The sequence below is a fragment of the Hippopotamus amphibius genome, chromosome 1, assembly GCF_030028045.1.
Source record: "Hippopotamus amphibius kiboko isolate mHipAmp2 chromosome 1, mHipAmp2.hap2, whole genome shotgun sequence".
Taxonomy (NCBI): domain Eukaryota; kingdom Metazoa; phylum Chordata; class Mammalia; order Artiodactyla; family Hippopotamidae; genus Hippopotamus; species Hippopotamus amphibius.
The window spans coordinates 63468243-63490255 of record NC_080186.1 but is presented as its reverse complement, the minus strand read 5'-3'; the positions used below and the strand labels follow the sequence as shown (position 1 = coordinate 63490255).

Sequence of the window (22013 nt, the reverse complement as noted above, 5' to 3'; positions counted from 1 at the left end):
ACCAGAAAGAATCTTATATAGCATACTTCCTAACTGCATAATCCATTTCTTTAAACTTCTTGGAGGGAGGATTTTTTTTCTCCTATAACTCTACTAATCAGGTTTGTTTTATGAAAGCATTTACCTTTTCTGGGGTCTGTGGAATCAAGGTATTTGCTTTGAATGCTTGGTATGATTGTTGCTGCATGCTAGCTTGCTTTTGTGTAAATTGGTGATGGTAGACAATGTCATAATAAGCTAACCATAATTCTTTCTTCCTTTTTCTCCTTGCCTACTGTGCTTGCTTTTTCCTTGTATGTATTTTGCTTACTTTTTTCTAATAGACTTTGTATTACAAGTTTGAGATATGTGATGTAGAGAATTTAAGTAGAGCTTTATAATATGAAATACATATAAATGTAAATAAGTAAATTTACTAATTATTAGTGGGGAGCAAAGGTACTACCTTACCCCACCCTTCAGAATAACTATTGGGGTAAAGGGGGAGGCTTATATATCCCTGAAAAAGAGGCAGATTTTTTATAGTTAAGATGGATTTTTCTAGAAACTGAAAATTTAATAGAAAAAAATCAAAATGTACTGAGATGCATAATTATATATTTCTTCTTACATAAGTATCTTTGAAAAGTGTTAACAGTATCCATATTCATTAGATTTGACCTGAACTTCAAAGTTGAATTGTCATTTTTATAAGTATATTTCCCTGTTGTTATGCTTACCTAATTTTGGTCAGCTTAATAATGAGTTCACAGGATAAGATGAATGGGGATGACACACCTATGCATGCATTTGTGTCTGTAGCATACCTGTTTAAAGTAAAACTTGATAAGAATGCTGAGTGACTTTGGAAAGGCAGGAGTATGTATGCCATGCACTAGTGAAGAGTTTCATTATTTATTCAGGTACACTAAGTGAAGCAACATGCCAACATATTTGTATTGCCTCCTTATTCTACTAAAATGATTGATCCATGTTCTTTTATGTAATTTTAGTATCTTTCTCCTGCTAGGTTTTCCTGTTGTGTATTTCTCTTTACCCAGAGTAGTACAGCTCTTATTCTTAGCATCTATTACGAATTCAGTCTTAGACAAATAGTCAATTTATTTTAATCTTTTTTCTTTTTTCCTTGCACTTTTTTTTTATTTTTCTTCCGATGCTTAAAATAGAAGTGGAGCAAAAAGGTAAATAACGTATACAGTTTGAACCCCAGCTCCCTGTTATGTGCCTTATGGATGTTACCTCCTCCCTTCCCTTCCCCCACAACACTCCTGACATTAATATATAAATCAGCAGGATCTCATAAGTGCACCTCATAAAGAAGTCGACTGTTTACAATGAAATTATATGACTGCTAAATCTGGTGATGGGGTAAAATTTCTCAAGTCGGCGAGGGGGAGCTGTCCTTTCTCTGTTTCTTTTCACCCTTTACCTCTTTTTCTGACACCCTTGGATATTTTATTATTAAAGTGTCATCTTGCCTGGCTTCCAGAACCCTCTCCATAGCATGCCATGGTTACAGGGTCTCCTGGTCGTTTCATCACTGCTTTTCTTGAATTTACTTTTCTCTGCTTCTAATTGCATTTTCCGAATATTTATGTTCCTTCAATTGAAGCACTTTTGTTTTCAGTCTAACTTCCGTAGAAGTTCTAAATAAGCCTTCACATTGGGGTTTTTGTTTTATTTGCTTTATTTTGGTGTTTTACTTTTGGGGGGCTTATAAGTGGGCTAAGGGAGGGAGGGTACAAAGTTTGTTCTAAAAGTACTTTGTTTACTCTTATGCACAAAGCTCAAAGTTTTAAAGTATCAGTTACTGAATTATAAAATAAAAACACATAGCAAAGATGTAAATTGTTAGCTCAGTTATGAATGATCTTAAACTTAGGTTTGTATCTGTGAAAATAAATCCCAGCCACTTTGTATGCTGGTGCATTGATAATGGTAACTTGAGAAAAGAAAGGTAGTGCTGGTATTAAGTATAATTTTTGGTAAAATTGAGTGTTAATGAAGTGAATTTTTCTCTTTTGATCTATGATCGTTAAAACTTGTGTTTGCCTGTATAATCTTTTAACTTTGCTTAATTCTTGTTTTTTCTCTGTGACTGTTAGTTTTTGTGTGCCCTGGGACCTTGAAAGCAATTGTGGACTCACCATGTATATATGAAGCTGAACAAAAGGCAGGTGCTTGGTGCAAGGACCCTCTTCAGGCTGCAGATAAAATTTATTTCATGCCCTGGACTCCCTATCGTACTGATACTTTAATAGAATTTGCTTCTTTAGAAGATTTCCAAAACAGTCGCCAAACAACAACATATAAACTTCCAAATCGAGTAGATGGTACTGGATTTGTGGTATATGATGGTGCTGTCTTCTTTAACAAAGAAAGAACAAGGAATATTGTGAAATTTGACTTGAGGACTAGAATTAAGAGTGGAGAGGCCATAATTAACTATGCTAACTATCATGATACCTCACCATATAGATGGGGAGGAAAAACTGATATTGACCTGGCAGTTGATGAAAATGGCTTATGGGTCATTTATGCCACTGAACAGAACAACGGAATGATAGTTATTAGCCAACTGAATCCATACACTCTTCGATTTGAAGCAACGTGGGAGACTGTGTATGACAAACGAGCTGCGTCAAATGCTTTTATGATCTGTGGAGTCCTTTATGTGGTCAGGTCAGTTTATCAGGACAATGAGAGTGAAACAGGCAAGAATGCAATTGATTACATTTACAATACCCGATTAAACCGAGGAGAATATGTAGATGTTCCTTTCCCCAACCAGTATCAGTATATTGCTGCAGTGGATTACAATCCAAGAGATAACCAACTCTACGTGTGGAACAATAACTTCATTTTAAGATATTCTCTGGAGTTTGGTCCACCTGATCCTGCCCAAGGTAAGAATGTTTGCTTGCTAATGCTTATATGTTTCATGAACAGTTTACTTTGAAGACTTCTTAGTTTTCTTCCTATTTATTTTCTTTCCCTTTTCATAGTTCAAGGGCAAATGATAATATTGTGGCATTTTGAATGGTCACATAGCGTGTACATTTTAGCCTTATTTTGGTCCATTTTCTTTTTCTGAATTTTTTCACTTTAAATGGTTTCAAAAAATTGTAGCATCCTTGGTCAGTTTAGATTTTCATTGCTGAAAATGTAATGCCAGCTACAAACCTGTTAGCTTTGTGTGTGTTTTTCTACCTGACTTCTGAATTGATTATAATCTATGTGCAGACCTTTTAACTTCTTGGCGCCAGTGGTTAAAGGAAATGTGTATTAGGGAGTCCCAGGAGAATTGCTAGGCTTGATGTACAATGCCAGGCATAAGTGTTCTGAAGTTTTGGCGTCTGCTCTCTGGGTAGAAGGAGGAGTCGTCCAACAGCTTACTAGATCATCATGTAAAATCACACGTTTTTATTTTCTAATAAATTTGTGATGGTTTTAGGTCAGTATTTCTGTGACTTTCACTGTTACATATGGACTAAGCATTAAATGATTCGAAGTGTTGATTTATGAAGACAGATCTGCTGGCATTTTTTTGATTTGTGTTCTCTTTAGGTATCTTTATGGAGGATCTTTACTTTATAAATCTTTGGAAATATATTTTAGTTTATCAAGTTAATTCAGTTCTGCACTAAATAATTTTTAAGGGTAAATTGTTTCGAATATTTCATTAAAACAAGATTACCTCATACTCATGATAAAAGAATGACCTCTTAATATATTATTATAGAGCTTGCACTAATTATAAATCTTTTCTATTTGAACAATAATATTTGTGTTTTAAAGATCCGAATTATTATTTCAATTTTCTGAGTTAATTGGAATTTTCACATTATTGAGTTACTTCAAAATTGTAGGAGCCAGAATGTTCTTTGGAGTGACTAAATCAGTCTCTTCAACAAGGGGGAACAGAAATTAATATCTCTTTTTTCCTATTAAAGCAGTATACATTCACACACTTAAACACAACTACATATACCCACACAAATTTTAAAGTATAATGTTATGAGGTTCTAAATATTGTCACAGGGTTTGGACCTCAAAAGCAGAAGCCTTTTGTAGTTGAATTACTAATTTGAGTTATAGAATACAAAAATATGTGATTTTTCTTCTTAAAATAAGGTCAATAATGACATATGACTTAGTGCAAGCCCCATTTGTCTCTAATTCATGTATGTCTAGAATTCTGGGGTTTAAAATTGTAGCAGTGTCCCATTGTTAAACTTTCATCAATGAAATCTTCTGTTAGGGCATAAAAATCTTTATTGATAGTATCTTAGTATTCGTTAGTTTTAAATTTAGACATATCTTTTTTTCTCTTGAGACCGTGACTTGGGATGGTTCCTGTATCTCATTTGTTTTTCTAAAAGCTAGTAGTAAGTTTCTCCTTTATCCTGTAGGTTTGCAAAAGGCAAAGGTCAGTAATTGACAAAATTTGACATTGTGAAGATATATGTGTTAATCTTTTTTGTAACCTGTATTACCCTCACAGCTGTTAAATTTATCTTGGATAGCAGTAAATCTCTTCCCCTCCATTGGAAAAAAAAGAAAAAAAGTTTCAAAAATGCAAATTCATAATCAGGCAACACCTAAAGCTGAGTTCAGATTCAGCTCAACAAGGAATCATTGCCTACCTACTTGTCCCAGAGTACTTCATGGAATACAAGATGACTAATATCATTTTCCACATGTGGCTTATGTTCTAGTAAATAATTTGATCCATTTCAGATGAAAGAATCTTTGATAATTTGGATGCTTTTTGGAAAAAGCAGTTACCAGCTTTGAAAATGAGAAACTTAGCCATATGTGGTAACTGCATTCCTACAGCTGTGTTGTGTTATCCAAATTAGTTAACCATTCTTATATATTCTCAGAAAGTGAAAATTCGTATTGACCCCTTATTAACCCCTTAGTGGTAAAAAGTTTTATCTGACCTGAATTTCTTGCTGATGTTTGAATCGTATTCTCTTATTCACTTGCTCTTTATAATTTATCTTCAGATGCTTTTAGAGAGACTTGCCTTCTTCATCCAAGATGTGTGCTGATACCTAACTGCATGTAGAAGGGGCCTTGGAGAACCATTCTGGCCCATTACATTTAGATCAAACCAATGAGCCACTATCAGCAGGTCTTATGTACTGGCTTTGCTACCATGTTTGTAGCCAGTAATCATTGTGCTGTATGTAAAATGGATAATTTTTCATTGTGGACTGTTTTACGCTGTATTAGCGTCAATACTTTTCCCCATTTATAAATCCAAGCCTTCCATTCCTAACAGCACAAGTAGTTAATTGCTTTGCCTTGATAACATTTTCAAATACATCTTTCTTTTTTTCTTTAAATTTTTAGCTTTTGTGATCTCTACATAGTTAATTTGTTCCCTTTCCCTAAACCAGGTCTGTTTTTCCTCTTTTACTTCCTTCCTCTATAAAGTGGGCTTAGAAAAAACCCATTTAAGTCATATATTAACTCTTTACTATGTCTTAATCTGAATTGATTTGTATTTACTTAATCTGTATGCAGATTTGATATCCCAAACATTATCAAAAAATATCATGTCTTGAGTTTTGACAGTTTCTGTATATCTGTCTTAGAGTAATAATGAAGTATGACACTTTAAACAACATGAGGGAAGTTTTTTATCATGAGAGCCAGACAGCCAGTTAGGTTTATTATTTAGGAAGTGTTTAGCATAGGATACATATTTCTTAAAGCATCTTCCCACTGATAATGAATGCTAATTAAAAGATGATCAGTGTTTTCAGACGTTAAATAAGGGTAAATTTAATAAATCTGCAGTTTTGCCTTACCAGACTACAGACTCACTCTAACTGGAGTTCATTCAGTGACTAATGGGTGAGTTTTGGGACTTGGAAGAGGGAAATAACCACCCTAATCATAAATACAGTGTCCTAAAAATCTTTCCACACATGGAAAAGCTGGTAATAATTAACAAGTTCTTAGTAAATACTATCATAGTAAATTGAACCATTCTGTATATTGAAATTTTCATGGGTACCTATTAAATATGTTTATGGGATTTATTGTCACTGTTTCTAGGTCTCTGCACTCAAATGATAAATGGTAGGTAGAATACTACATCATTTAATCTGTGTGTGTGATATACCTGATAACTCTGGGAAAGGCTCTGTAAAGTAAGGTTTAGATTTAAGATAGAAGTTTATTGTGAGTTGCCATGTTTTCTGTTACCATTTATAGGATATTCTTGAGTTTTGATCCTTTTGCCATATACATTTCATTATGAAACTTTTTATAATTATTGCTTCAGTATCTTATGTTTCCACATGTTTTTTTCTTCTTTTAAAGATTTGCGCAGAACACAGTGTCAGTTAAATGCTCCAAATTAAGGGCAAATTGCTTTGTGGGGTGCCATACTTTCCCAGAGTCTATGAAAATCTTTTACCTAGGAAAGTAAGATCATAACATTTAAGAGTATGGACAAGTGACCTTGAACAAATTGCTTAACCTCCTCCATGGCTCAGTCTTCTCTTCTATAAGAGGAAGATAGTCATAGTGCCTACTTCATGGGGTTGTGGTAAGGATTAAGTAAGATGATCTGATGATTCGTGAATGGTGATTAGCATAACATCTGCCATAAATGCTGAATAAGTGTAAGCTTTTATCATCATGGGATGTCCTGTTGCAACCTATTTTCACCTAAGGAAAGAAATATTAACTTTTAGAAAGACCTCTTCATTTCTAGCTTCAACATTAGAAAAAATTGCTTTCCTTGAAGTTGTTAAACTGTGGCCTTACAAAATCTTATAGCTGTCCTCCTAAAGGGTTTAATTTTGCCGCTTAAAGTGGACGTTCATATTTATTTTCATGATATCCCAATATTCCATTGATTTACCTTTGAAGAATGTGTTGCTTCCCTTTAAACTTCTTTTGATGAACAAAAGGTAAAAAGGTATGAATATTGTCAGTGACACATGGAAACAGGCTATAGAATATTGCATGAACTCTTGTGCATTTAATAGAGGTCATTTTGTTGCCTACCTTCACTCACTTATTATGAATCTTTATTGATGGTTAGCTAACAGATCACTAATTGTAGTATTGTTGATACATATTCCAGTGATTAAATATGGACTAATTAGTACAGTGTCAAGGGATACATCAGATGGTGTAGCACTAAACCACTTTGCTCTGCCCTTTTCTCTCTTGCTGCGATTCCCCACCTCCTTTTTAAGCTTTGATTCAGTAGCATTCAGTTGACACTCTGCATAAGATTGTGATGCTTTTGACAAATGTTAATTGAGAAAGCACTGAAAGCCTGGCTGCATTGTAATCAAAAGAAAATCACGAGGTTTAACAAGTTGTCAAGGAAGTGCTTTACAGAAAAAGGTAAACAGGTTTGAATAGTTTTCTGCAGCAGCTGGCTAGGCATGATGCTTGACAAACGTACACAGGCTTCTCTCATATGGTCAGTAACTGATGCCCTGGAAATAAAACACTGCTTAAGAAGTTTCTCTTGCGATAGAATGAAAAAAGGGTGTAAAAAGTGTGTCTTGCGCTTACGGGTAACAAAAAGTTTCTCACGACTAAAGAACTAGAAACAAGTGCACACTACTTTTTCTCATAAACTTAGCATACTCTGTCATAGAGTCAGAATTATATAAACTGTTCATGGAACAGAGTTTAAAATATTAATTATATCAGTGATTATGTGAACTTGTTTTCCAAGAAGTTTTAATGTTCTGGCTTGTTTCTTATATGTAGCAAAACCATAAAATAAGTTAATGTTTTATAAGCTTATTTTTAAAAATAGTTATTTTTAATTTGCTCTACTCAGTTTAAATTAAAGGCATCATATTTATAAGGTCTTAAGAGCCAGTAATCTAAATGTTGATCAAACTTTTGTGTGATCACCTAATAGATTTTAAATGGTGCCATTAAAGTTTTACTGACAGAATTTTTGTTGTTTTTTAAACTAATTACATGGTAATTAATGAAGGAAACATTAAGCTCCATTATTATTTTAACCTAGTGGATTTAACAGTTTAAAAGTAATGTTGGAAGTCCAGAATAACTTTAAGTTTTTTTTCTTTTAAATTTCTGCTTTTAAATCCTCTTTTATACTTTTAAATCCTTTTATACTCTCTGTTAAGGGTCAGTAAGATATGTAGGGTTGGTTTCAAGTTAGGCATGATTTGATCCAACCTATAATCTTGATATGAGATTACATTGTAACCTCTGACCAGAACTAGTTTCTTTTTCATACCTATGTTTTCAAAAGTAAAGATGTCAAAGCCTCAGATATTTCCTTACTGAAACAGCACAAGCATGCCAAGCTTATCTTCTGTTTGGATCTAATCAGGCATGCTCAAAAATCTCTCAAGCAAGAATGGCTGCTGGGTTGAAAGATGTCACAGTATTTGTTTTCCTACAAGATGTAGAGTGGGTGACTTGAAATATTCTGTTGTCCTGTATTATATGTAATGGTCAGACTTTTGTTGATACTTTGAATTTTATTGTTTCAGAGTATGAATTTATATAAAAATGGATTTTTCTAAACTGTTTGATGTGACAGTGTATTTGATATGTACATTGAAACTCTGTATGAAACTGTCCTTCATTTCCTGTTATATGCTACATGATGAAATTGTACATAACCTGTATTAATCAAATATTTCATTGAGAAGTAAGCCTAAGAGTCATAGAGCAAAATGGTAAATCCTAAACCGCCATGGCTTAGCCAACAATGTGAATAATTGGAATAAATGAAGAGATTCATTGTTCCTCCCACCCTATGGATATTCTCATTAATTTTTCATTTTGTTGGTATTGGGGTAATTGGATGGGTGGGGTTTTTGTGTGTGTGCGCTCATGTGCGTGCACGGGCATATATTCACATGAGTGCAAGTGTATGTTTGAGATTAACATACTCATCTTTTTTCCATAGTGCCTACCACAGCTGTGACAATAACTTCTTCAGCTGAGATGTTCAAAACCACAGTATCAACCACAAGCACTACTTCACAGAAAGGCCCCATGAGCACAACTGTAGCTGGATCGCAGGAAGGAAGCAAAGGGACAAAACCACCTCCAGCAGTTTCTACAACCAAAATTCCTCCTGTAACAAATATTTTTCCCCTGCCAGAGAGATTCTGCGAAGCATTAGACGCCAGGGGGATAAGGTGGCCTCAGACACAAAGGGGAATGATGGTTGAACGACCGTGTCCCAAGGGAACAAGAGGTAGTTCCTGTCAAATACTGTATATACATTTTAAAACTTATTTTAAGTAGGTTCTGAATTACACAGAAGTGATTTTATTTTCAGAAAGAGATATTTACAATAGCTAACTTCATTATTGTTTTGTTACTTTGGTAATATAGCACACGTAGACAACTTAAAAGGTTTTTAAACTGTGAAAGTCATTTAAGGTCAGGTCCTGAATTACCTCTCCCTCTTAAAGACCTAGGTCAAGCCTGAGATTTTTGCCCATGGATTCTCTAGTGAGGCTTCCTTACAGCTGTCTTTCTCATTACAACATATCATTTTGGCTGAGTCCCAAGAAAATCAAAGGCTTTTTGTTTGTTTGCTGTAAATGTCTGATATTTCTGCTGACTATATTTACTGTTTATATTCCACATTATACCCTACTTTTTGTCAGTTATTGTCAACTACTTCCATTAGCGTTTATTCAAAATTTAACACACGGGGTAGGATCATCATAGCTGATGTCCCAACTGCAGGCAGAAAAAATGGTTTCAATTTCACTGTTGTTTTCTACATCTGTTGTAGGAACTGCCTCGTATCTCTGCATGCTTTCCACTGGAACGTGGAACCCTAAGGGCCCCGATCTTAGCAACTGTACCTCACACTGGGTAAATCAGCTGGCTCAGAAGGTTGGTTGGAACCTTTTAATATGATACACATTGGTGATTAAGGGCTTTAACTTCTAACATAAATAATTTAGCTTTGTATGTTGAAACCAGCTTCGTTGCTCTTTGTTCAATATAAAAATAAAAAATTATGCATAGTTTTGTCTGTAAGCTATTTATTCAAAGTTACATATGTTTTAGGGCATGCTGTTTTCTGCGTTAAGCCTTTTAATGAGTACATACTTGCTTAATTTCACTCATATTTAGTTTGTTCTGTTTCTTTTGATGTTTGTAAGACAAATAGTGCATTGGCCTAATAAATCAAGTATCATTAAGTTTGCAACTGAATCCACAGAATGCAAGCAGATGTTCATATCACAGATGTTTATGATAGAATAAGTAAAAATGACTTTAAAAGGCATTAGTAACTTTAATGTTACAGTGTAATGCAGTGACATTTTAGTTTCTCCTTCACCATCTACCCTTCTGAAATGTGAGCCGTAGATAATAACCCTCAGTATTGTAGTGATTACATTCTCCCTTAAGTTTCTGGATCATTGGAATAAATAAATAAGATTTTTAAATAGCAGTTTAAAACGGTTGCAGTGAAATGAGAGAGTTGTCTCAAAAATTTTGAAGGGAATCTCTGATTTTTTCCCTTTTGTTTCTTTTAAATGTCTGGTTAAGAATTTCTTTTTGAGGATCTAAGAACCTTTAATCATCTGAAATGAAGACAAAGTTATTGGTCTCAGTTAGTTGCAGATTTTTCACATATTTGCCTATATTATTCTCACCACAACAAAGACACTTGGGAAAAGAACAAGAAGCCGCAAACAGAATAAGAAATCTTGCTGAGATAATATAAACTGTCATTTCAGATCAGAAGTGGAGAAAATGCTGCTAGCCTTGCCAATGAACTGGCGAAACATACCAAAGGGCCGGTGTTTGCCGGGGACGTGAGTTCTTCAGTGAGATTGATGGAGCAGTTGGTGGACATTCTTGATGCACAGCTGCAGGAACTGAAACCTAGTGAAAAGGATTCAGCTGGACGGAGTTATAACAAGGTAGGTAGAAATTTTCTGTTCGTTTCAATTAGGTGTTTCGTCTGGCTGCTCTGAATTCTTCCAGCAGTTGACTGCCTAACTTTTGACCCCCTTGACATAACCATAGAAACAAAACTTCTATTTTGGTTCATATCTCAAGAAAGAATTCTAGCTGGGAAAGGAGCAACGTGCACCCTCACCCCCACCCCCCAAATGATGCTAATTACCTGAGGAAGATTTTAGTTGGTGGTACAACCAGGTGGTTGCCTGGTTGTGGTCAGTACACTCACTTTGGAAGGCATTACCTGCACTAGGAGAGATTGTGTTATGTAACTCATATACTAATACAGTCGACTCTTGTGATTGTAACAAAATTGTGATGCATATAGGAATGTTAGCCACTGAAATACTGTTTTCAGTGGTAGGTTTTGGGACAAGGACAAGTTTCCTTTGCTAGAAGTATAGTGTGTTAGTGCAAAAATTTGATAGTCACTTTAACCATACTATAAAATGTTTATATGAAATTCATATGAATCTGAAATCTGTGGCTAAAGTGGTTTTACAGGTTTTTTCTTCCATGTCATCACATGTTTTGTCTCTAGTTTTATCAAGATACTTTGGATTATTATGTTTAGTAAAATACAGCTGAAAACTGTGAATACACAATCTTGGCAATCAGTATAGACTCAAAAATCCAGAGGACCATGGTACATAATACACACTGAGCTCAGGACCACCAGCTTAATTTTTGAGGATTTCTTCTTTCCCCATTTTCAACAGATAAAAATCTAACCTCTGATTTTCTTTTCTTTTACTAAAAAGCTCCAAAAACGAGAGAAGACATGCAGGGCTTACCTTAAGGTATCTCTCCTGTGCTGTCACCCTGCTTTCTCCCTTCTTCAGCTACCTGCTACGCTTTATCATCTTGCTGCATGATCCAATGTATTTCAGTCTTTGATAATTATATAATGTGCCCCATATCAGCTGTGCAAATGTTGGCTTTTCACAGGTATATTACTCTCAGAATAAGCAAATGATTTATTTTTATAATTTTTGCTGTTTTTCCATTCATCCAAACATACAAGAATTTTAATGAAATATCCTCTGAATTGGAAAGTAATCATAAAGTCTCGTTATTTCCTGTTGTCATCTCTGTGGATTAAAAAACAACTTGAGTAAAACAGCTATGATATATTCTTGGCAGTTTATCATATCAAAGACTGTATAGTCATAATGTATGTGCATGAAAAAGTCACTGCTTTCTTATCTCTGTTTTACACTCAAAGCAGGCTTTGTTTTGAAATTATTTGGAGTCATTTCTAGAATCAGGTTGATACGGGGTTGGGTTGCTAGAAATAAAATATAAGTAATGTGATAGCGCTCTCAGTATAGGTTATATGTTGGTTTTTATTGAGATGATAGGAACAGAAAGCCACTGTTTGGCTCAGAATCCTTGTCCACTGCAGCCAGTTTTTCTCACTGATATATCCACGTAAAATAGGAAACACGGTGAGGCAAACAGTGGAATAATGCCAAGCTAGTCTGTGTGATAGATCAAAATATCAATACCACATTGCATTTTGTATTCTGTGAAGTTTAGAAGTTCCTTTTGCTGGGGATACTTTCTAAGCCTACTCATCTGGGGACCATATTCCTAGTCAATCAAACCGTGAAGAACTAATCTACATACGCATGAAAACAAAACAAAAGAACTTTGTAAGTTTTGTAGAATAGAGATTACTCAGAAGCTACGACTTCACCAGTTTTGGTTGGCAAGATCTAGAAAAAAAGAATAGCATTTCACTAACTAGTAATAGACATCGTTGGATCCAAGAACTTTACAAGAAGAGGCAGTGGGAAAGTCTGTTTTTAGGTAGTAATATTTTGAAAGTCCCTTATTAGCCTGTTTAATGGGGGCAAAGAAGTACATTCTGAAGTGTATAGAATTTGTCATACTGAAATTTTCAGCTCACCTTTAAGGTATTAGTTAATGTGTGAAATGTAATAATTGGTATGTTGCCCAGGACATATATCTCAGTGGGAACAGAATAGCTTTTTTTCTTTGGCAGGGAGACTACTTCAGGAATATGATTAGGCTAATGATCATTTTGATTCCTCTAGAAAAGTACAAATGGTAATAAATAAAAGGAGCGTTACAGATTAATAAAAGCATGCCATCAGCAAGTTTATGTGTATAGGTAGTAAATTTCAGCATGACTTTAATTTCTGACCAGTGTCATTTTCAGTAGGTCTCAAATGAGCTTCTGTGTTCAGATAAAACTAATAAAACTCCTTAAATTACAAATCAGAATCTGACTTACACTATGCAAATGAAGTGAGTTCCTGCTTTGTGACAGAGGATTCATTTGTAACTTAGATTAGAGGCTCCACTCTGTATTTCTTGGTGACTAATGAATCTGGCCTCAGCAGACCAATTTCTGTTCCATTCTAGCTAATGGCTGCAGCAGTATCAGTGTGAGCATTTTGACTATTCTATCTCCCATTAGAGAGAGAAAGAAGCCTTTAATGCCACTTGCGAGTATCTTCTACCTGCCAGGAAGGTCTTGGTGGCTCACATGGCAGACAGAACGAGGATATTAAGATGGATTAAGCTAATTAATCTTACTCTGACAGTAGCCTCAAACAGCTTTTCCTCTTGCTCATTTCAAAGTAGTGCCTCAAACTAGCAATTTTTGTTGTTGCTCTTTGTACAGTGTATGTTCTTTTTTCTCAGTGATTACCAGTAGATCAAAAACATTTATATTTGGGCTTAATTACACTTTATGGCTAAGTAAATGGGAAAGAGTAAATAAACTTAGTGATTTCAGCTATCCAAGCCATAGTCAGTGTACAGCTACAGTAAGTATCAGTACAAAAGCCCGCCTTCAATTGCTTAACTGACTGGGTTACATTTTTACTTAATGTTGTTTTGCATGGTAATAAACTAAACCTATATATATGAATATTTATAACTTGGATATTTTATTTATTAAGACTTTACTTTGCCTTCCTGTTTTATTAAATTATTAGCATAGGCTTTAAATATTTTGACTGTTCTCTTTATCCCCTTAAAAACAGATGATTGTTTATGAATTAAGGTGTACTCTCTAGTGTTTTGTAGCTGGTCAGGGAATTGGAAGAGTGAAGATGTTCACAGATAATTTATACATTTTGAAATCATCTTGGTTTTTTTCCCAAAGATAATAAGTAGACAGTGTTATAAGACACAATTTTGGTTATTATTTCAGTTCAGGTTCCAAAAAACAATATGGTTTAATTTTCAAGCATAGATATTAGGCTACTCTAGAGACACCAGTGTTTTCTGTTTAGAACATTTAAGTCTTGAGATTATATGTAGGTGTGACCATGCATGTAAGAGAATACCTCAGGTTAAGAGGGACACTGGTTTTATTTCTTTTCAACAATTGAGATATGATTAGATAAACAGAAACGAGCTCTCTTTATACTTAGTCTTTATAATCAAACTGTAGTCTACTAATCTTCAGTTCTCTTTTGAAAGGGTCAGACATAGTTGGCCAGCTATATGTTGTCCAGGTGTTCTTTCAAAAGAGTAAATCATCATGACAGATAAATATTACAATTGTCACTAGTCGGTGATTGAAAATCACCTTGGTACCAGAAGCAGTCAAAACTAATGATAGTTTTCTAATGGATGCAGGCAATTGTTGACACAGTGGACAATCTTCTGAGACCTGAAGCTTTGGAATCATGGAAACACATGAATTCTTCTGAACAAGCGCATACTGCAACAATGTTGCTGGATACATTGGAAGAAGGAGCTTTTGTCCTGGCTGACAATCTGGTAGAACCAACCAGGGTCTCAATGCCCACAGAAAATATTGGTGAGCGAATCTATTGTCAAGTTTAATTTTAATTTAGAAGATAGATGTTTTAAGAGAATAATGCTTCCATTGTGAGTCTTTTGAGTTATTTCCCAGTGACAGATTTCTCTTTTGTCAAATTATTTTTGTCCCTTAATAAGAGATTTTATTGATCACACATAAAATTAATGCAAAAGCCAAAATCTGTCCTATGTCTTTTAAAAGTTAGTTTTAGGTATTTTTTTCCAACTGAAAAATCATTAAAGGAAAGAAGTGTTTAGAGTGCTTAAATGCCACAATATGGATTACTTAAGTAATGAAAGTGCTTGCTATGGAACTATGGCAAATGTCTTTTCATTTTATATATGTTCCTAATGAATTTAAATTACTTTCTGGAATGTGTTCTCCCAGTCAAATATTTTAGGCACACCGGTATTTGAGCCAAATGTTTATATTAAACCCAACTACTTTCAGGTGAAAATGTGGTCAGTGAACTATATCCCCTGAAGAGCAGAATATCCATGCTTTAGAGATTGCAAAATAGCTGCAGACAGTTTTGAAGCATCATTTAGAATTTAAAGGCTGGCAGTGAGAGGTAGGAATTCGCTTTTGCTGATATTTGAAAGAGGAACTGTAGGTACAGTGAAATTATATTAATTTAGCCTTGACTGATTTAAAATTGTTATTCAGTGGGGTTGAGCTCAGATGAAGTTTATAGTATCTCTTAGTAAAGTGAAAAAATTTCCAAAGCATAAATGTAAAAAAACCCAACGGGGAACATAGACTATTCTTCCATTGAAAGAGTGCTTTGGAACAGCAGGTATTGAATGAAGTTTTGCTATCTGGGATGCCATATCTTATTGGCTTATTGTGCCTAAGTAAATATGGGACTTTATATTTACAAATGCAGAAAAGCAAGGTGTGTAGGAGAAATAGATATCAATCAGATTATGACACCTGGATTTAAATTCAAAACCTTGTTTATTTTAAATAACTGATATTTTAGAAAAAAAAGGTATTATTAAAATCATATTTTTATTTACTTTATGAGGTTTTGAAGTGATAAGTAACTTAATAACTTTAAATTAAATGAAATCAAAATAATTCGACCTGCTTTAATATGGGAGACCAGTCATAAGCAAAGTGATATTCTACCATAGCTTAGTAGTAATAGAAAATGAATAAAGCTCCTCTCTTCTGCCTGAAACTTTTGTTATTTTTGAGGTTAATTTATTTGTAGTCTAATAAAATTCCTAAGGTACACATTAAACAATTCTCAAATGTTTCCAGGGATGTACCTGTAAGGTAAAGAGTGTGGATTTGATTGTCTCAGAAGAGAAGTCGTAAAAAGTGTCATTTGAAGTGTTGTTTTGTGACCTCAATTTGTTTTCTAAATCTTCTGAAGGCTATTTTAAAAACAACCAAAAAAACCTAAAATTTCCCATTTAAGCTCCTTCCAAGAGTTCAAGAAATTTTGATAGGCCAGGTCAACATTCTCTGCTCCCATTGGCTTCACATATGCAGAACACACTATTATTATATGTCTAGATATTTTTATCTCAGTTTGAGAATGGCCAGGAATATTTTTTCCCTAATACATGTGTCTTTCAGAGTTCTAAATGATTATCTTTTACACTGTTTTAAAAATTTTTTTAGTTAAAGAAAGAACATTGTGGTTGGAGTTTCTCATAGTGTATAGTATACATTTTACTGACTTCTCAAAAATAATGCCCTGAAATTAATGTGTGCAGTATTAATTACCCAAGAATTATCAATATGGAGGTCTTTTTACATATTCCAATGTATTTCCATATCTTTTATTTCACAATTTTGTGAAAAATATTATCCATAATTTAATGTGACATTCAAGATTCAGCTTTTTCCTAGGGCTTGTTCTCTTTTTAGACATGAGGACTAAAATAGCCCATTATCCCTTTATGTCTTCACTCTATGTTCTTATCTAAATTTAGGGTGTGGCTACAGTATCTTTGTTTATTAAGACAATTTGATTCTCATCCTTAGTGGTTTCTCCTTGAATCCTTATTTTCACTTGCGTATATGATTTATCCTTATACATGACCTCATAAAATGGTACAATTATATGTTATAATTATACCTGATTATAGCTTTTTAAGATCAACTTTGAGGTATAATTTATATACAATAAAAGCAGCTGTTTTAAGTGTACTTTCTGATGAGTTTTGATAAATGTACACCCATTTAACGAACAGCATGGTCAGTATTTCAACCACCTCGGAAGGGTCCTTTAGTTGAAATCCTTTTGTCATACAGCAACTTTCCACTAGCTGTCTATGATGATGCCTTAGAGGACTGGGACGGGGAGAGTGGGGGGGAGTCGAGGGAGGGAGGGAATACAGGGGATATGTGTATAAAAGCAGATGATTGAACTTGGTGTACCCCCAAAAAAAATAATAAAAAAAAAAGGGTCCTTTATAAACTTTGGCAGTCAGTCTCATACCCCCAGCCCCAGGCAACCACTGATATGTTTTCTGTCACTGTAGTTTAGTTTTGCTTTTTCTAGACCTTCAGTTGAATGGAATCATAGACTATATACTCTTTTTGATCTCTCTTTTGCATAGTATAATGTTATTGAGATTCATCTATGTTGGTGCCAGCAACAGTAATTCAGTCCTTTTTATTGCTGATTTCCAGAGGACACAACACTATTTGTATGTCTGCTCACTCAGTTATACATTTAGGTTGTTACCACTTTTTGACTGTTATTAATAAAGCTACTATTTTCCTAAGTGGTTGTACCATTTTATATTCCTAACGGCAATTAGAGTTCCAATTGCTTCACATCCTCACCAGCATTTACAATTGTCTTTTCAAATGTCTTTTTTAATTTTATATATTTCAGTGGTTTGTAGTGGAATCTCATTTGGGTATTATTTTGTATTTGTGTGGTTGCTAAGTTACGTTTTGCTGAAAACTGTTCCAAATTTTCATGTGTTTTATTAGCCATTCATATATCTTTTTGTGAAGTATCTGTTTATAAATTTTGCCCATTTTAATTTTGTCTTATTATTGCATTACAAAGATTGTTTATATATTCCTGATACAAATCTTTTGTCAGATGTATGTACTCTGAATGTTTTCCTTCAGTATGTGACTTTCCATTCTATTTTCTTAATGATATCTTGAGAGAAGCAAAAGTTTTTGATTTTGATAAAAAATCCTCATTTCCCAGCTTCAAGAACATTTAGCTAATCCTGTTTCACTTATTCCTCCCACCATTGTATTATTAAAGCAAACCCTAACATTATATTATTACTATAAATCCTTTAATATTTATCTTAGGCTTTAAAAAAAAAGACACAAGCCGTTGTCATACTTTAAAAAATTATCAAAAATAGGTTCAGAAGATAAAAAGGGGATTTCAATTATTTGATTTTTGTAAACTTGTTAATACCTAATTTGTTTAACCAGGATACAAACAAGTTCATGTGTACATTTGACTGATGCATTGCTCCTACTGGAGAGGAAAAGTTTTCCTTCTACCCTTCTAGGTACTTTGGCTGGTCTAATAACCTCAGGTTTACACCCCACCCCACCCCCATCCCCACCCCCACCTTCCCACAACTTTCTGTTGTATCTTATGAAAAGAAGCACAATGTTTGGTTGTCTTTCTTTGTGATCTTAAGATTGATTAGGCAGTTTAGTTATTGTCAGCCTAATCCAGTATTATAAAATTCCCTATCACTTATTTTCCCAGTGGGCTTAGCAGCCAGCTTGATTGTATACATCAGTTTAAGCTTAGTTATATTGTGGTAACAAAAACTCTAAAGTCACGGCAGCTCTCAACAACACAATTTATGACTCCTTAACTCCATGTCACCTGAGGCTTGGCTTTGCTCTGCTCCCTACCATCTTTAGCCGGCTCCATGTTGCTTTTATCCCGGGACTCAGACTGATGGAACCTAGTACACTGCTGGTCTGCTGGCAGAGGTCCTAGTTTTTCCTGTACACTGTCTTACTTTTCTTCCTCATTTCTCTCACTGCAGCCACTACTCAGCGATGAATTTGACTAACAGAAAGACAGAGACATATATTAAAATCCTGTCTACAGCACTGGCTGTGAGTGAGGCTTTGGGTGGCTCTCCTGTGAATCAAGTGTGTTCACTTGCAGGAAATCTGTTGAACAAAGCATATATTATTTCAAGTATACAGAAGTATAGAGAAAATCATAAACACCTGTGTAGCAATCACCCACTGAGCCACATCTTAGCATTTTGCCGTATTTGCTTCAGGTTTGGGGGGAAAGAAATAGGTGTATATATAATCTGGAAATCCCTTGGGTCCCCTCCTTCCTGATCAGATTAAAAAGGGGGTAACCATCATTCTTAACTTTGTTAGCATTAGAAAGCTTTTATTTATTTATTTATTTTCCTCTAAAGGTATATACATTTATAGTTACTTTTCATGTCTTTAATGTTAATGATTTCATACTATAAATGTAATTGCATAGTTTTTCCTTGCCATTATATTTTTCAAATGTATGCATGTTGATAGGTGCATCTCTAGTTCATTCATTTGCTCTAAGAATGCACAATTATTTAACTATGCCTGTGATAGATATTTTAGTGGCTTACGCTATTTTGCTGATATTAGCAAAACTGGGGGGAAGTTCTTGTATGCCTCTTACTCGTACATTTGTGCCTTTCTAGATATGTATGCACACACACATGCAATCTACAAGTAGTTTTTGAGTGATACAGCATGCCCATGTTTAGCTTTACTAAATACTGCCAAATTGCTTTCTAATGTTTTACCAGTTTACGTTTTCAGCAGTAATATCACTCTCTGCCCACACTTTATTATTAACATAAATTTTGTCATTCTGATAGGTTTGAATTGATCACATTATTGTTTTCATTTGCAGTTCCCTGATCACTTAATGCATTTATTGAGTATTTTAATTTTCTCTTGTGTGAATTTCTTGTCCGCAGTTTTTTCCTTTTTATCTCTTTCTCTGTAGGTAATGCATTCTGGAAACTAATGCTTTGAAGATTGTATAGTTTGCAAATGTTTATTCTGTTTGTGCCTTCTCTTTTTTACCTTGTTTATTAATCTTTTGTTTTATGGAATAATGAAATCAAATTATCAGTCTGTTCTTTTAGGATTGATACTTTTGGAATCTTGTTTAAAAAATATAGTGGTTTGGGGGGTTTTTTTGTGCCCTGATCAGGAAATTTTTCTCTACTTTGCAGTGATAAAGATTTTATACTTTCTTTAGAATTGATGAAGCTTTGCCTTTTTACATTTGTGTTTTTAATCTAACTTGAAGTTTATTTTGTTTATGGTATTAGTGAGGGAGCTAATTTTATTTTTTTCCATATAGATAATCAGTCATTTCAGCACTTTCAGTGCATAATCTGTTCCTGTCCCCAGTGGTTTGTAAAGATATCTCTGTCATATATCAAGTTTCTGTACATGTTGGGAGTGTCTGTTTTACATTGTTGCTTTTGTTTTTGTTTCAGTAATATTAATATCTGGTGAGTTCTTTCAACCCTGCTCCTCTAGGAGTCGAATTTCTCTTGGCTACTTTTTGGCATGTCTCTTCCATGTGCATTTTAAAATCGGCTTGTCAAGTTCCACATAACTCAAAAACATCTTGTTGGAATTTTTATTAGAATTAGACTGTGTTTGTAGATAGATTTTGAAAGAAGTGTCACAGATTTATCTGTTGATTTCTGCCAGATTGGACCATGATAGAATTCTCCATCTGTTGTTAGGTTTTCTGAGAAAGTTCTGTATTTTTCCCAATAATGTCTTGTATTTTTAAAATTAAGCTTATTCCTAGGAAATGTAACTATTTTTATTGTAAATAGTATTTTTTAAAAATTGCATATTCTAATTGTTGATTGGTGTACAGTTGGTTTTGCTGATTGCAGCCTTGCTAAATTATTTTCCTTCGGACAGTATATATATATGTATATTATATATATAGTATAATTAACTATATAGTTAATTATATCTTCTATAAATAATTACCACATTGCTATTTCCTCCCAGTCTAAATGCCTTTTGTTTTTCTTGAATTACTGCCTTAGCTAGGTCCTTTAGTACAATGCTAAATAAAACTTGTGATAGGGATGATCCTGACTTTAAAAAAAATGCTTCTGGAGTTTTTCATCACTTATTTTTGTAGGTTTGGATACATAACCATTACCTGGTAACAAAACTTTTGTTTAGGAAAGGAATGTTTCTTTTATTCTTATTGTTTTATAAAGATTTTTTTATACTAAATGAGTATTGAAATTTGTTGAATTCTTTGTTAATATTTTTTCTTATTTAATTTCTTAATTTGGCTAAAGGCATTAATATATTTTCTAATGCAGTAATTTCTATATGCCTTTTTAAGTTAAACTCAATTTGTTCAGGATATTATACTTAAAGTGTATGTATAATTTATTAAATATTTTTACATACTTTAAGGGAGAATAACCTATAATTTCTCTCTTTTTACTCTTTTATGCATCAAGATTGTATATGTCTTGTGAAATGAGTTGAAAGACATTATATTTACTGCTCAGTTTGTTAAAGATTCACTATATATTTAACCATGAGTCCATTTTCTTAAATGGTCATAAACTATTGCAGTTTTATTTATCTTAATCAGTTTTTTCTAGAAAATTTTCCCTTTTGTCTGTTTATTTATTTATAGTATAAAGTTGCTTTGTTGCATCTCTACTAAGATCTATATTAATGATCGTATTTTTAAAAATTCAAACAAATTATTAATTTTTTTACTGTGGACATGACTTGTTTTCCAATGCTGCTACTTCATTTGAATTTTTGAACTTTGGATTATACTGCAGTAGTCGGCAAACTTTTCTATAAAAGTCCAAGTAGTACACATTTTAAGCTTTGCAGGCCATGTGGTCTAAGCTGCAAATACTTAACAGCCATAGACAAAATGTTAGTGGCAAATCATGGCTGTGTCCCAGTAAAACTTTATTTACCAAAACAAGTGGCAGGCCAGATATGGCCCACGCGTCCTTTTTGCCCAACTTGAATATGTAAAAACTGATCATTGCTAGTGAGAATTGCCATTTTCTCCTAGATTATGCTGTGTTGGGCTTCCTACTTTGAGAAATTAGAGAAAGCCTATTACTGCAAATTTGACCTATGTAATCTTATGTACTAAAATACATAACATTATGTATTATATACATAGAAATAGATGTCTACATGCAATAAAGGCATTCAGATTTATACTTCATATTTTCTTTTACCATTGCCA

The 22013-nt window shown here is 33.9% G+C and overlaps 1 protein-coding gene across 20 annotated transcripts in view; it reads left to right on the top strand.

The window, feature by feature from the left end:
- ADGRL2 (adhesion G protein-coupled receptor L2) overlaps positions 1–22013 on the top strand; it is a 266132-nt gene that overhangs the window by 217742 nt on the left and 26377 nt on the right. For 16 of the 20 annotated variants that reach the window (XR_009049955.1, XM_057715069.1, XM_057715041.1 and 13 more), the window contains 6 exons: positions 2106–2906; positions 8939–9232; positions 9782–9885; positions 10740–10925; positions 11727–11765; positions 14584–14767. Coding sequence is in view for 19 of the 20 variants with exons in the window: in XM_057715069.1 (XP_057571052.1) it covers positions 2106–2906; positions 8939–9232; positions 9782–9885; positions 10740–10925; positions 11727–11765; positions 14584–14767 (1608 nt within the window). In the remaining variant the exon portion in view is untranslated. The remainder of the gene's footprint in view (positions 1–2105; positions 2907–8938; positions 9233–9781; positions 9886–10739; positions 10926–11726; positions 11766–14583; positions 14768–22013) is intronic. The other 4 variants (XM_057715049.1, XM_057715022.1, XM_057715101.1 and 1 more) reach the window with 1 other exon arrangement.